Source organism: Sprattus sprattus (assembly GCF_963457725.1).
Source record: "Sprattus sprattus genome assembly, chromosome: 7".
Lineage (NCBI taxonomy): Eukaryota > Metazoa > Chordata > Actinopteri > Clupeiformes > Clupeidae > Sprattus > Sprattus sprattus.
The window spans coordinates 34,696,730-34,712,873 of NC_137926.1; the positions used below are offsets into that span (position 1 = coordinate 34,696,730).

Here is a 16,144-nt window from a genome sequence, read left to right on the forward strand (position 1 = left end):
ATATATCATGTTTCATATTTTTTTTTCATGATACAAAAGAACAGAGATTCTAAGAGCAACTTAAAAATACACACAATACAAGGCGCAGTGGAATAACATCGAACAAAATAATAAGGTTGTAACTAGTAATAAGGATGACAACAACCGTGGTTCTTGAACCGCTTTGTGGGAAAACAAGAGGACACTGCACAATTCCAAATGTACTACAGTGTGAGACGCAGTTTTACTAATGAACAGAACAATAAAACAGGACAGAACAGCACAAATATAGAGTACACCTTTATTTCATACAGAGCCAGCCCACACACCGATTTGCTCTGTTGCTATACATTCAGGTACTCATTTTTCAGTCTACTTAACCTTGTACCATGACTGCGAATAATCAGATAAATCAGTTCATGCTTATCATTGAGACCAGAGGAGATGTCCAGAGTTTCTTGTAGCGTGCTTCTTACATTGTGGATTGGATTCAAGAAAGTTCTTGCAAATTCGTCTTCTTCTCTTTGATCATTCTCCTGACTCTGTTTGAATTTCACCTCTAGCTCCATGAGGGATTTTTCAACGTTTGCGAAAGCCTCATTGATTTGAACAATCTCTCGCCTGAGGTATTTACCATAACTATCTTCGCCTTCCAAATCGTATGATATAGTTTTTACAATGTTTTCCAAAACCCTCGCCGCGTCTTCAGTTTGTTGCTTGATTATGATCAAATCCTCGCGAATAACAGCATCTCGGTCCTCTTCCACAGGGCAAGGTCTTCGGTCCAACCATTTGAAGAGCATTTGACATTTCTCCGGGTCGTCATTTTCGTCGTATTCACCATCAGGAACATAGAAGTGATGAAAAGTTCCGTTTGAGATCTCAGCCTGCAATGGTCCTCGAAAAACAGCGGCATACAATGGCAATGAAATCAGCCCAAACATCAACGCGAGTGCTCCGGAAGCCATCGCGTTCTATCAAGAGTTGCGCGAGGTCTGAACGGTGTTCTCACTTGTCCTCAGTGGCGAAGGGGTTGTGGCCCACAGCCGGGTTTTCTCTGCGTCTCTTAGCCACAACCTTCCTTGAAAGCAATCCAACCCGGCCAAGCACTATTTATCTTAACGTTGTACCATCATAGAATGTATACTTAGTGTTTCCACCTGTCTGTTGTAGTTATGAGAATAAATAAATATAATACAATATTATTAATGTTATTTAATGTGAACATGGAGCATTTACTCTCTCATTAAAAAATAAAGCAGTTGTTCAGCGAAAAACACGTATAGCACGAATATCGTAGCACTTAAAACAGTAAGCACCAGTTAAAGTCTTTTTTGTTTGAAATGTAAACTACATTTAATTCAGCTCGATATGACCCAAGTATTAAGGGTATTATTTCTGCTATCACCCTGCATATACCTGCAGTGATAACCATATAATCTATTCTTATATTTTATGTCTGATTATTTCTCCAAGCTCTCTCTCTTTCTTTCTATCTCTTTCTCTCTCTCTCCTCTCTCTCTCTCTCTCTCTCTCTCTCTCTCTCTCTCTCTCTCTCTCTCTCTCTGTGGGTGTGTGTGCATGATATCAGTGGGGAAAAAACACAAGAAAACAATATGAAAATACAGTATGAATATCTATAATAAATATTCAAACACATATTCAAATAAGAATCAGTATATCATTTTCTGCATTGGTCTTCTGCATTGGTCTATGTAATGGGCCGTCTGTTGCAAAACATGGCACAGAAATACCAAGAAACTTTAAAGCTGAGTAAGGGCAGAAATATCAAATTTTTTATACACAGGTTCACAGACACACACTAGACAAACACACACAACCACTTTTAAATTGTTACCAAGTGTAAGATTAGTTAATGTTTGTTTTGCGAACATCAGCATTTTTGTACGGTCCAAACTTCCCTCAACACATACCCACAAGACAGAGCTTAAGTCTGGTCCTGAAAACCTGAGGCATTCCTCTCAAGCGTGGTTTGAAATAAGCCATTCACCACAGCAGTTATGGATAATGAGTTGAGAACCTTCCAGATTTGGGACTATGTGGTGTTCTCCTGTCTGTTTGTGGTGTCATCTGGCATTGGGATCTTCTTCGCTGTAAAGGAGAGGAAGAACGCTACATCTAAAGAGTTTCTGGTTGGGGGGAGGCAGATGACGTGCGGCCCTGTGGCCCTCTCCCTCACGGCCAGCTTCATGTCTGCAGTGACGGTCCTGGGAGCCCCTTCAGATGTGTACCGCTTTGGAGCTTCATTTGTCATCTTTGGAGTGGCCTACACCGCGGTGGTGATCTTCACTGCTGAGGTCTTTCTGCCGGTCTTTTATAGGTCAGGGATAACCAGTACATACGAGGTACTTCACACATTTGAATTCCCTTTGATATTTTGTTGACAAGAGAATTGTTGCTTCAATGAGCCTAATCTATGTAACTCACTGTGTTACTCTCTTTGTTCCACTGTATGTTTATTTTGTTTTGTCCTGGTTTGCTGGTAGTATCTTGAACTGAGATTCTGTAAGGGGGTCCGAATAGCTGCTACCATCATCTACATGATCCAAACGGTGAGTGTGCTCAGGAGAAAAGGAAAGCCTTTTATCACATAACAGGCAAACTCATTTTGACATTGACCTTTGACATGGGTGAACATTGGAGAAATTGTGGCAGAAAGCGTATTTATGGTCTGTTAATGTTGTTTAATGTTGTATTGAATATTCTTTTATACATTTAAAGCATATCATTTCTGTTTGATTTGATTTCAGATATTGTATACAGGCGTGGTTGTTTTTGCTCCTGCCCTGGCCCTAAATCAAGGTAGATTATACTAGTTCTATATATTCTTAGATGCTGTCATCATTTTTCTCTTCAAATGGTCCAAGACACGGTGTTATGTGCAGTATTTTTCAATCCTCCACAGTGACTGGCTTCAATCTCTGGGGCTCTATATTTGCAACTGGAATTGTGTGCACCTTTTATTGTACCCTGGTGAGTCACTAGCAACCATTAACAGTATTAATTTCATCACCCATATTGATATCAGCATACAAGTACTCTTATGATATAATATGACCTTCCGAAGCTCCATGATCAAACTCTCTAAGAGCTGTGCTTGTGTGGAAGGATCAGCTGATCAGCATGCTGGTTAAATAAAGATCTCACACATATCTGCCTTTTTTTCATTACATCAGTTTCAAGGACACATTCAATATTTGTATCTAGTTGAATGTAAAACAAGGAAGGAAAAGGAATACATTAAATAATGGTCTAAGTTTGCAGTTCTGTTTTATGGAAAAGATAAAGATGAAGAAAATGTATACTTAAATAATTGGTAACACTTTAGTTTAGGGAACATATGTTAACCATTAACACATAACTAATACGTATGCTTCTGTGCCTAATAAAGTTAAGCATCATTGACCATTTATTAAGCCTGTATTTGTCAATTTTTTATCCTCACTGAATATGTAATTTATTCTTGATACACCCTTAATAGCCAACTAGTTGGTCTCAACCTAAGCTTACAGATATAAAATACGAATAAAATAGAAAGTTAGACCTAATACACTGTCTGAATATGTTACTTATAAGGATATAATAATTGTAGAACAACTGCCTATTGTTGAGCTACCTTCTGTCCTGAATGGGAAACTACCCACTTGGCTCATTGCACAGATCCTTTGGATTTCTTGCCAGGGATGTTTCAGAAGTGCACATCTGGGATTTATAATCCTATGGATGGCTGTATTACAATCACTCATTTTAAATTAGACCAATCATTTCTAATCCAGAAATATTGTTTTGCATTTAAAGGCATACATGCTATGCTAATTCCTGAGTGAAATGACTATATGAGCATACTGTTCCAGCTAATGTCCAGCTAACCTGAGGATGCTGAAATCAGTGCATGTGTTGACCGACCCTGTGCTGTTTGTCCTGGGGGCAGGGGGGCCTGAAAGCAGTGGTGTGGACAGATGCCTTCCAGATGGTGGTGATGGTGGTGGGCTTCCTCACCGTACTGGTCCAGGGAGCCTCCCAGACGGGGGGTGTGATGGCCGTGTGGCAGACGGCTGTGAAGGGACAGAGGATGGATGTGTTTGAGTAAGTCTGACTGATAACACCCTGCCACCATCATAGTAACATTCTCCATCTGCCATGGCTTTAGTTTTTTCCAAGTTAGTGCTTCAAATGAAGATCTGAAGTTCAACGACAGTGTATATTATAGGATGTTTGGTGTTAAAAGGCATACACTTTACTTATCTGTCACATCATGCCTTAGTCAAGGAATACATTTTAGGATTTAGTCGTGCACTCATAGAAAGCAGAAGAAAATTAAATAAAAGTATGTAAAAAGATAATAATTTTCACTACATCATTGCACATCTTTACCTTCATTTTAAGGCATGTCTTTGTTGACTCCGAGTTAACTTTAATAGCATCATTTAATTCATGAATGAATATTTTGGTGGTATATGGCCATGTAAAGGTGAGATTAACACAGGCTGAAATTAATATATGTTGGTGGTATATGAATGTGTAAAAGTGAGATTAACACAGGCTAATATTAATACATGTTGGTGGTATATGGCCATGTAAAGGTGAGATTAACACAGGCTGATATTAATATATGTTGGTGGTATATGGCCGGGTAAAGGTGAGATTAACACAGGCTGCTGTCCCCACTGGCTGTTCAGATTCTTCCTTATACAATTTTATGCTATGGTCCAATTTGCTATGGCATTTTGCAGCATGTTGTCATCAATTATAATACATTTGAAATACATTAGCTACCTTTTATCAGAGCCACCTGCGCTGTTGTTGGGGTTTGCAGGGCAATTCTGTTGCTTATTTAACTAGTTAGCTCGTTATTCAAAGACAGAACAACAAAATGCCTTTAATTGTTGTCTATATATCCAGCTTTGACCCTGATCCCTTGAGGCGACACACCTTCTGGACCATCTCTATTGGGGGCACCTTCACCTGGCTTGGGGTCTATGCAGTGAATCAGTCCACCATCCAGCGCTGTATCGCCTGCAAGACAGAGACTCATGCAAGACTGTGAGAGCACAGACACTGTAACACTGATACCATTCAGCCAAGCTGTGTGAAGGAATGCAGTTGATTGAAGATTCATTTCAAAAGAAATGTAAAAGATCTGATGTGGTTCAGTATGAAGAGAAGGCCAACTATTTTACAAGTTAAAGACATCGAATAGTGTAGAACAATCCTGAAAATGTGAAGCATCTAGCATGAATAGTTCAAAAGTAATGACTTATGGAACTTTTTTAGCAACACTTGTTCTTTGCAGGCCACACAATCTCCTTGAGTTGTTGAGTAGAGTGGCATTACAAGATGGTCAGTCAGGAAACTTTTCTTAAATCTGTTGATTTGACGTGGAATTACCCATGAGTATGTTTACCCCCCCCCCCTCTGTTGCCAGAGCGTTGTACTTTAACCTGCTGGGTTTACTGGTTATCCTGGTGTGTGCCGTCCTCTCGGGCCTCATGATGTATGCCTTCTATGAGAGCTGTGATCCTTGGACCGGCCGCTCTGTCCAGGCACCAGACCAGGTGAACGTTCCTCTCTCATCAGCTGGCCTCTGGCCTCTACTGCGCTTGATGGTGCTGCCAATCACACCACGCTAGTTTCAGTGCCCTCTCCATGCATGCTTTTGAGAAGTTGTTCTCATGAAGAAAGAAATAATTGCACGTTCTCTACCATACTATTTTGTGAAAGTGAAAACCAAAGACGATAATATAAACTGTAATGTAGTTTTGATGATGTGTAGTTCTAGGAGACTCATTAAGCCATGTTCTGCCTCCAGCTCATGCCCTACTTTGTGATGGATATTCTGGGGCCGTATCCTGGTCTGCCAGGCCTCTTTGTTGCCTGTGCTTTCAGTGGAACCCTGAGGTTTGTAAAGTGTCCATATTTATCTTATCACAGCACTACAAGAAATAATAATAACTTATCTTGAGGCACTTTTTGGATCAATAAAAAGTAATTGTGACAGCTTTCTGTTCAACATTCACTTCTACCATCTGATGTCGTCTGACACACATAGAAACACACAGGATATAAGGAAGAGAAATGTATACCATCAAATTGCAAAAGATTTTAAGAAAACAAAAATTGACCTCAGTAAAATCAATATGATCCAAGTTTGAAGTTTGCGCTGAACATGTTTCAGCACTGTGGCAGCTAGTATAAACGCCCTGGCCACAGTGACGTATGAGGACTTTGTGGGCCAGTGTTGTCCCAACATCTCAAACCAAGCTGCTTCCTGGATCAGCAAAGGACTGTGTAAGAATGGCTCTTTTTTCCTTCACAGAAGGAATATTGCACGTTTTACACTTCATGCAGTATTAACTCAATGAATACTGCTTCATTCCAGTGTGCCTTCATCAAGAGCTGAAATGTTATTAGGATAAAGCTGACATAGTGGCATATACTGTATATACTGTACACAGAATCTCATCTCTCTTTTATAGGTATAGTGTTTGGAATTAGCTGCACTTCAATGGCAATTGCAGCATCTTATATGGGAGGCATTGTTCAGGTGACAGAATTTGCCCATTTCAATTAATTACAACCTTTTTGCCTGTTTCTACTCAATGGTTAGCGTTTTTTGGCTTACATTTCTCTGCATGTCCCTTTGTAAATATTGGCCTTGGCGTTGAACTGTAGGTCTGTTTCTAGCTCTGTTACTGCTTCTGGTCTTCTACTTTCTCCTCTCCCCCTCTCCCCCTCTCCCCCTTTCCCCTCAGACTTATGTTACCTTCCTGCCTCTCCTCTCCACCTCAGGCAGCTCTAAGTATCCATGGTATGTGTGGAGGACCCATGCTAGGGGTGTTTTCTCTTGGCATTCTTTTCCCCTGCACCACCTCCAAGGTCAGTTTAACGCTTTGTACTGTCTACTGATACCTAGAGCCTTAGCATGTAAGCTATGCTACAGGAATTTCAAAGGCAAATTACACTATATCAGCTATTACAACAACAACAACAACAACAGCAAAAACAATTCACTGCATACTTAAATATTTGAACAATATGACTTGGAATATTAATGAGAATATCAATAATCACAGGGAAAGCAGTATTTCATGAACATACAGTATTTGGCATGCTATAGGACCTTTTGGAATACAGTTTCAAAATGTTCATACTCAGTTTCCTCCTAAATAATGACCTTACCTGACCACGCCCACCTGTTGCTGCCAGCACGGTTGTCTCAGTACAATGAGGATAAGTCCAATTGGGTCTGGTAATGCCAGGCTACAATTTACCCACATGCTGATGACTTGGTCTCCAGAAGCTTGAGAATGCTGTAATGTCTGTAAGTGATTCAGTATGGGTGATGTTGATGTGCTAGTGCTGGGGCCTCTCAACATGGTCACTCATGAATAATGCACTAACTGTAGACTGCTGCACCAGAGCAACATGGTCTCTCATGAATAATGCACTAACTGTAGCACTGCACCAGAGCAACATGGTCACTCATGAATAATGCACTAACTGTAGCACTGCACCAGAGCAACATGGTCACTCATGAATAATGCACTAACTGTAGACCGCTGCACCAGAGCAACATGGTCACTCATGAATAATGCACTAACTGTAGCACTGCACCAGAGCAACATGGTCACTCATGAATAATGCACTAACTGTAGCACTGCACCAGAGCAACATGGTCACTCATGAATAATGCACTAACTGTAGACCGCTGCACCAGAGCAACATGGTCACTCATGAATAATGCACTAACTGTAGCACTGCACCAGAGCAACATGGTCACTCATGAATAATGCACTAACTGTAGCACTGCACCAGAGCGCTGCACTGTTTCAAAAAGAGTTCAGTTGAAATGTGTAGTGTGACGTCATCCAGCGAGCCCAGGGCTGACCCTGTGTGCCTCTCTCACCAGGGGGCAGCTGGAGGCCTGATCCTGGGCATCGCTCTCTCATTCTGGGTCGGGATTGGAGCCTTCTTCCACCCCGCCGGACCTCTCAGCACACACCCTCTCCACCTGAGTGTGGAGGGGTGTCCAGGGAACACATCGGCCATCAACACAACCATCACACCATTCACTGACAGCACTGTGTCTCCGACAAGTGGGTGTGTGGGAGCACTATGGAGTGTCTGTTTAGCTCATCATGACCCATCACAGCACCACATACCAGACCATGGCATAATATAGTACACAGACAGGCAGAGCATTGTCATAGCATATCATTACAGAGCACGTCATAGCACAGCAGACAGGCAGACAGGAAGACATAAATCACATAGAGGAGGTGGGTGGATGTGGAATCGTTTGTGGACCGGGGATACTGATAGGACACTGCAGACCTGCTTGAGTCCACCACCATCTGCATCTTCCTCATGTTTATTTGGACAAAGTTCTTAGATTCTTCTCCCCGTCCTCTCCAGCACACCTCACTATAGCTGTATTCTGAGGACTTTTGCAGATGATATTTCTTAGTTTTAAACCTGATCTAACCTGCAGGGTGAAACAAAACTGTTCCTGTCTGTCTCCCAAAGGATTCTCGTCATGACTCTGTTTGGGATATAGCCCTGTCATATGACTTTACTCTGATGGACTGGCCATACACTATGCTTGTTAAGATTGACATTGGAATCGAATTTGGTTTAAGGAGGAAATGTTGAACATTTAATAGTTGGACGGGACTGCCCAAACCTGTTCAACAGAGGTTATGTTATGTATACTTCTCAAAACTGTCACTTTCCTTTTGCTTTGATTGATACCATGTGTACAACATGTGCAGATGCCTGTGAGTATACTATCAGTATGCCATTCTATGCCCATTAGGTCTGTTCTGGCTGAATCGTGGTACTCCATCTCCTACCTGTACTACAGTGCAGTGGGATTCATAAGCACCGTCATCGCTGGCCTGGTCATCACCTTCCTTACAGGTGCATATACATTTGATTAAGCACCGTCATCGCTGGCCTGATCAACACCTTCCTTACAGGTGCATATACATTTGATTAAGCACCGTCATCGCTGGCCTGATCAACACCTTCCTTACAGGTGCATATACATTTGATTCATAAGCATTGTCATCGCTGGCCTGATCAACACCTTCCTTACAGGTGCATATACATTTGATTCAAACCGTGAATGATGACATGAAAAACTCAATAATGCTTCACTGGGCTTCTTTAATAGAAATTATACACAAAATTGTCATATCATGGAAATTAAAGCAACTTACACATGGTGTACAGAGGGTTCTTAGGGTATCGGATTGTCTACAAACTGTTCATGGGCGCATTTCCCAGAGCCTTCTTAACGCTTCGTCAGTCGTTAGATATACCCTAAGATGGATCTTAACGCTGTGTCAGTCGTTAGATATATCTTAAGATGGACCTTAACACTTCGTCAGTCGTTAGATATTCCTTAAGATCTACCTTCTTTTTTCGAGGTGTTTCCCAGAGCATCCTGAACTAAGGCAGACATTCTCTAAGAGATCATTTTGTAAGGGTGGTCTGGACGACTCTTAGCTATACCTTAACACAGTTTTAACATCAAAAGTTTTGGAGAATAAAAATAGTGTTAGTATATGGACATATGCATTGACTGCAATGCAAGATCAAGACATATGTAACATTACATTTAAAAAAAGAAAATAATTAATCCCAAGCGAATACAAATCTAAGTGGCTTCTATATGCAACCGTATGTATTTGGGAACTTTTTTATTTGGATTTGGTTAGTATTTCTTGTTAATGTTCTTTCTGATAATGATCACCTGCGCTCCAATCTGACCCTTAAAAAAATGGACTTTAGGAATGTATAGCTTTCAAGTCTTCATATTCAATGAAGCACAAAATGTAATGCAACACATGCCTTGGTCTTACATTGCCAGTGTATACGTCCAGACACAAAATTTTTGGGCTCTGAATGATTTATTTGATCTGAAATCTGTGTATTCACAAAAAAAGAATAGCTTGGTTAGAGAGGTTTACTTAGCTGAGGATGTTCTGGAAAACACCTGAAAACATAAAGGTACAGCTTAAGGTATAACTTACAGTACATATGACATAGCGTTAAGGTATAACTTACATATGTCGTAGCGTTAAGGTATAACTTACATATGTCGTAGCGTTAAGGTATAAATTACATATGTTGTAGCGTTAGGAAGGCTTTGGGAAACCCACCCCTGGTTATTAAATACATAGTTAGATTCATGTTAGCACACACATAACATAGGCAACACATACTGTACATTTAAGATTGCAAATAACAAATATATTTTTAGTAAGTAATACCGACTTAAATAAATATGAAAGTATTTCCTGTTATATTTTGCTCAAATAAATTGGTGTTTTTACTTTTTCACCACTGGTGCCAGGCTGTGCCGATGCCAAAGAGGTGAAGCCGGGACTGATCCGCCCTGTGTGTGACCTTTTCTGCTTCTGCTCCAAGAGGCTGAGGAAGCTGTGTTGGTGTGGGGTGGACCATGAGAAGAACACACTGGTCAGATTAATCTCTACTCTACTGTGCTTAGCTCTGTTTGTGTTCATAATAGGTTTAACACACTAGGGGCCTGATTTACTAACAGGATTGCGCCCATTTCTGGCGTAAAATAGCGGTCGTAAACATAAAACGGTATTTACTAAGGGGGCGCATTTGAGTAGAGTCGCATATTAACTCTTTGAGGGTGTGTACCTGCAAACAGGTGGGATGGTTCCGAAACGTGGGTGGTAACGTAGGCGTGAAGCGCTATTTAATGGGAGGAGTGCGCCTAATGATGTATTGCGTCGTATTTACTAAACTGCCTGGCGAGCGCACATCTCTGATTTGCAGGCTAAAGGCATTTGCATGGTTATCCAAATCACCTCGTACGACTTCACGAGAGACACGCCCTTTCTAATCTGATGATTGTACGACTCACCTCTACCTGCATGGTTCTACGAGGGGATGTGGAGATTTCCAACGGTTTATTATGATGTTACAAGGCCATTACATCATCAACAACAAACTATAAAATAAGAAATCGTTTGTTTTTATCCCGTGTATTTTCAGTTAATGATCAGAGGCTGTTGTTGTGAAATGAATTACTAACGACAATGACCAAGCTCGCGGTTATTGCCGAATATTTTCTATTATTATACCACACAAACAGTTCTGCTTTTTTACGTCTATAATTCAGGTTATTTTACAATTTAATCATTTACACTGCATGCTCTGCTAACTCAAACACAAAGAGGCTGTTCGAAAACCAAGAAATGTTTTTATTATTGCTGTAATTAGACGACGTCTCCCTATGCTTTATATGCGGCAAGAGCCACGATAGAGCAAGGAAGAAGGGAGATGTCGGTTTTCCTCCTGCATCGCCGCTGGTGCCCTTCATAGTTTTTTTCATTTTTACAAACTTGTCCCTGATCTTCCTCCAACTCCTAATGCACTCCTGGACCTCCAGCCCCAGGTTCCCAGCGATCTCTCAGCGATTTTTTTAAAACGGAGGTGCTGTCATATAGGGAACGAAACAGGAAACGTCATTTTAGCCAGGGGTGTCGGACAGCTCGGATCGGATAGTGAGAAAATTCAAGCGGTGCTCCAGAGGCCATCCGACCCCCTCGGATGGCTCTCCGAGGTGCTCAAAGGTGTGGTCCCACTTCAAGGAGGGCGTTTAAGGGCGTGCCTCGTGAGATCGGAGAGCCCGATCGGATAAGCATGTGGGCGCCTTAATTCTCCACCTCATAAAAGCACGTCTTAACCAGGAAGCGCATTTCCACTGAGTCTGAAAACATTGATATGGCAGCAGCAAGGCGACGACAGAGACAGAGACAGCGAACTGAAATATTTTTTTCAACTCGTATCATTCATATATTCATATGAAATTAAACTTTCCGAACGTAATTGGAGAAATTGATCGCACCCACATGCAAACAGTCCCACCTTCAATCCACGAACACATTTACCGAAACAGAAAGCACAGATATTCAATGAATGCCCAGGTCATATGTGATGCCAACATGACCATTACTTACGTGGTAGTGGTCTGTCCATGACAGTTTTATCTTCCGGAATAGTGCCATCTATCCATGATTGAGCAACGGTGATTTTGGCTACTTGGTAAATGTATTTGTTTCAGCAGGGATATATTGTAGTGAACCCATGTCCCTTGTAGAACGTATTAATCTCGCCATGTACACATCTATATTGTTATAATAGACAGTTTATGCATTAATGCCACCAATAGCATATTATTTATAATCGTGTTCTTTTAAACATCTCGCTGTAGGTGATGGCGGGCAAAACTACAATATAACTCATTGAATCAGGTTCAGTGATTGAGCGAACGTGAACGAATATCTCTATCTCGCTATATCTATTCGCTGAACCTTAGTTTTTTCTTCCTCGAATCTCCATGGTGGCAGTTACTTGCTGGCAAGTTCTCCAGTCTTTTAATGGTGCGCTAAATAATGATTGCCCAGCGCGTATCTGGCTTGATAAATATCACGGAAAATGTGGGGAAACACCGTGCGTTAATGTGCGCCTGGCAAAGGTGCAGATTAAGATGCGTTCGCAAATCAATGTTAGTAAATCAGGGTCTTTAAAGGGTGGAGTAAGCACAGTTTGCCCAGCGCAGATCTGACTTGATAAATACCACGGAAAATGCGCAAAAACACCGTGCGTTAATTTGCGAACGCAGATTAAGCAGCGCTCGCATATTAGTAAATCAGGCCCTAGGTGTGTTTTCCACCAGAGATTTGATGTATTTTCATTACCAATACATTTTCTTGTATCTTAACAGGATTTGGGGAACACACATCTTACAGAGGGCAGTTGTCAAGACTACGAGGCTTCAATTAAAACCTTCAGCATACAGGATACAGCCTATGACAATTCTGGTTTTGTTAAGGATGCACAGGCATAAACATTTTGTTTCAGAATTGCATCATTTAAAAATATTCTGTGATGTAGTCAACAATTTAATTGTTAATAGGCAAGGCAAGGGAAATTCATTTTTAGGACAATTCATACACATCCCCACTTCAAAGTGCTTTGTATAGCACAATTGACAGATATTGGCAATTAAAAGCGCTATACAAATGAACAGATAAGAGAATATTGAGAAATAAAAAAGAGATTTTTAAAACGATAAAAAAAAAGAAAATGCTTTGAAACAGAATAACAACAGTAGAGCACAGAAAAATTAAAGATTAAAAGGAAAAGTGCATAATAGTGCATTATAAATGAACTTAACTAAAGGTTAATCAGTATTTTTCAAACAGAATGTAGTATTTGCGTTTGTTTTCAAGTTTGTGAAATAAAAACAGTCCATAAAGAAAATGATTATTCAGATGAATTGTTTTACTATTCAATGTCATTTTATTTGCTTTCAAACCCATAGAACTGGGATGCTACTCTGAACCATGGCTACCCCTATCTGTTTAAAATAAAACATTCAGTCCAAGGCAGAAAGAGTGTATATTTGCCATTGCCATTAAAAGTCAATCTTTTTCTGTTAGGTAAGGTAATGTTGATACATGGTTGGACATTCAACCCAGGGAATAAAATAATCATAATTGAACAAAATAGCATCACTAAGCCCTTGGTAACCTGCCAGGCCCAACCTTGTGACTATTCTCTTTTTTTTTCTTTTGGTTTGGCAACACTTTGGATACAATGTTGTGAACACTACATCCAGAGCCAGATTTATAGATGGCTCCTTGTGATGAGTTAAATGTGTTGGTAGGAGTTCAGCAAACCTCTCCAAGACACGGCTCCATCTACAGGACATCACCGAAGTCTCCTTCCGGCAGATTCACCAAATATGACCAAAATTAGACTTGTATTACACTAGATTTATGGAATACCCCGAGATCATTAAATACTAATAATAAAGTTTGGATTTGAATTACTAGTACAGTTCCTAATTTCTATTGATAGTTTATGTTTTAATGCTCTAAAATAATATCTAAGAACATGACATCAGTTTCGCTACAGAGAAAATGAAACAGATACTTGGAACAATTCCACGAAGGTAGGTTTATGAAATGTTCTCACCAGCATGTTGACATCAACATTGTTTAGAGCTGTAAAATGCTATTTAGCTTTTGAAAAAACAACACAGATATTCCTTGTTGGGCTTGGGGCTTATCCACTCTTAATGACCCTCTCGTTGCTTGGTCTACAGTCTATATTTTCAGGAAACAACAAAATGTAAATCGGAGACAGTCAGAGTCGGTATTTACTTTTAAAACATTGAAATGAAAGGCTGATATTGCCATCCCCACACACTCATACATAAATGAAACACTGCTATTGCCATCTCCACCCAATGCCCTGTCTCTTCCTCTCTTTGATCTAGCATCTTTTGTCAGCTTCTAATGTTAGATATTCAAATTGTGTTATGTTTATCCCTGTTGTCTCCTCCGCTTCACACTAGATAGGCACATCTGACAGCTAGAGTATTAAATGGTTCATTAAATCATTTCTGTTCTCCAGACAACTTCATACGCCATAAATAAACTGTGGTTTTGGTGGAAGAGGTTCTAGATTTTGTTTTCTAATTGTGATACAGGAGAGGATTCATGCCGACAGAGGAAAATGTTCAAAAGATTGTTTTGAAAAGTAAGGCACATACGAAACAAGCCGTCTCAAAGCAGGTCGCTCCAAAGGTATCCAGCCCATTATTTGTGTGACTTCTCTTCCTCAGTTGCCAATCAAAGCCGTGCCAATGAACACTCAAGCGCTCAAGCAGCTCTGCATCATGAATTGCAGATTGTAGGTAAAATAAATATAGTTTATACTATTTACCTGTAAGGACAGCACACCATTTCCCTCTACATACAGGACACGTCGTTCTGATATTTACAGGCGCATAACTGAATACTGTATGAACAAATAAATGGCGTGGTGTGATTCCTGGAAAGCCATTAATATCTCTACTGAGGACGAGTTCATTAAAGAGCAAACATACAGCAGAAACAAGAATCACAACAGAGTGAAATAGAGAACCACAATGCGCTCCTTCTGTCCTTTAGCTATCAGCAATGGACATCTCTCCATGGGGGGTGGAGGATTTAAATTTAAATATTGAAGCTACAGCGTGAAACACTGTAGTCATTCCCTTTGCAATGGAGGTCGTGCTCCAAATGTACAAACTGTAACTACATAGAATGATCCTTAGAAATTATATTATTAATATAAATATAATTTCCCTAGAATGTAGAAAGTGCCTTTGTTGGTAATATCTTTACCCTGGACTAGTAATTCTTTGATTTCTATAAAAGTCAAGAAAATACCCTTCTAACAGACAAGCAGCACTTCAGAGTGTAAGGTAAAATCAGAGTGTGAGATCTTTGTGGTTTTGCTGACAATTTGTATTATTAAATAATGATCATACTAGCGAATGCTTGTTAATATCAGGAAATTACATTTTAAACTAACCTCTAAACGTTTTTGAGAGGAAAAGGAGCAGTTTCATGTTTCCTCATGTTGACATTATGTTCTGTCCATTCTTACAACTGTGGAATAAACAATGAAATACAGGTTGTGACATGACTTTCACTTTATCTGTTCCAGCAGAACTGCTCTAAAGCTCTAGGCGACTGAGAGACGTGTTCTGGTGTATTCATTGAGATATAGAGCTAATCCAGGGTGCCTACCAGACCTCCAAATCCAATAGTAGAATATTAAAGTAAGAACCAGTGCACACAGCAGCCTGTGGTCTCACAGTGGAGGAGTTCTATGTGCCTTTTCTTCTTGCACAACGCATGGAAGTGCTAAACACTCCTCCAGATGTTTCAACCTTCATGCTGACTTCAGATGTTTGTGTGAGTACCTGATGCTAGCTGTAATGGCAGATCTTGGCACACTCCAGGCAGATCTCCAGACACTCGAGGGGCTGGCAGCAGCAGGGCTCAAGCATGATGGCGCGGCAGTGGGCGTGGCAGTGGGTGTAGCAGTGGGTGGGGCAGTGCAGGTCCTCGGCGGGCGTGTCCTGGAGCTCCATGCAGCAGCGATGGCAGCCCTGGCAGCAGCAGCCGCAGGTGGAGCTCAGGCAGGAGGAGCAGAGATGCAGCAGCCCCCCAGCTAAGGTGGCACACTGGCACGACAGGCAGGCCAGGAGCACAGACACACAGCCATCTGACACTACAGCAGAGGAGGAGGAGGAGGAACG

General features: G+C 40.8%; 2 protein-coding genes across 2 annotated transcripts; one reads left to right on the forward strand and one right to left on the reverse strand.

Moving 5' to 3' along the window:
- Positions 1-323: 323 nt before the first annotated feature.
- fibina (fin bud initiation factor a) lies at positions 324-947 on the reverse strand (the record flags this gene model as incomplete). The annotated part of the gene is made up of 1 exon (XM_080842761.1): positions 324-947. One exon carries the CDS (start codon positions 945-947, stop codon positions 324-326), a length of 624 nt encoding a protein of 207 aa, XP_080698887.1.
- A 1,053-nt stretch (positions 948-2,000) lies between these two features.
- Positions 2,001-14,428, forward strand: slc5a12 (solute carrier family 5 member 12; the record flags this gene model as incomplete). Its single annotated transcript, XM_080841812.1, has 15 exons — positions 2,001-2,345; positions 2,487-2,552; positions 2,751-2,802; positions 2,906-2,973; positions 3,932-4,086; positions 4,903-5,043; positions 5,426-5,555; positions 5,810-5,898; positions 6,176-6,288; positions 6,477-6,544; positions 6,790-6,876; positions 7,910-8,100; positions 8,816-8,919; positions 10,361-10,485; positions 14,408-14,428. The coding sequence occupies 15 exons, from the start codon at positions 2,001-2,003 to the stop codon at positions 14,426-14,428; spliced, it is 1,755 nt and encodes a 584-aa protein (XP_080697938.1).
- Positions 14,429-16,144: the final 1,716 nt, after the last annotated feature.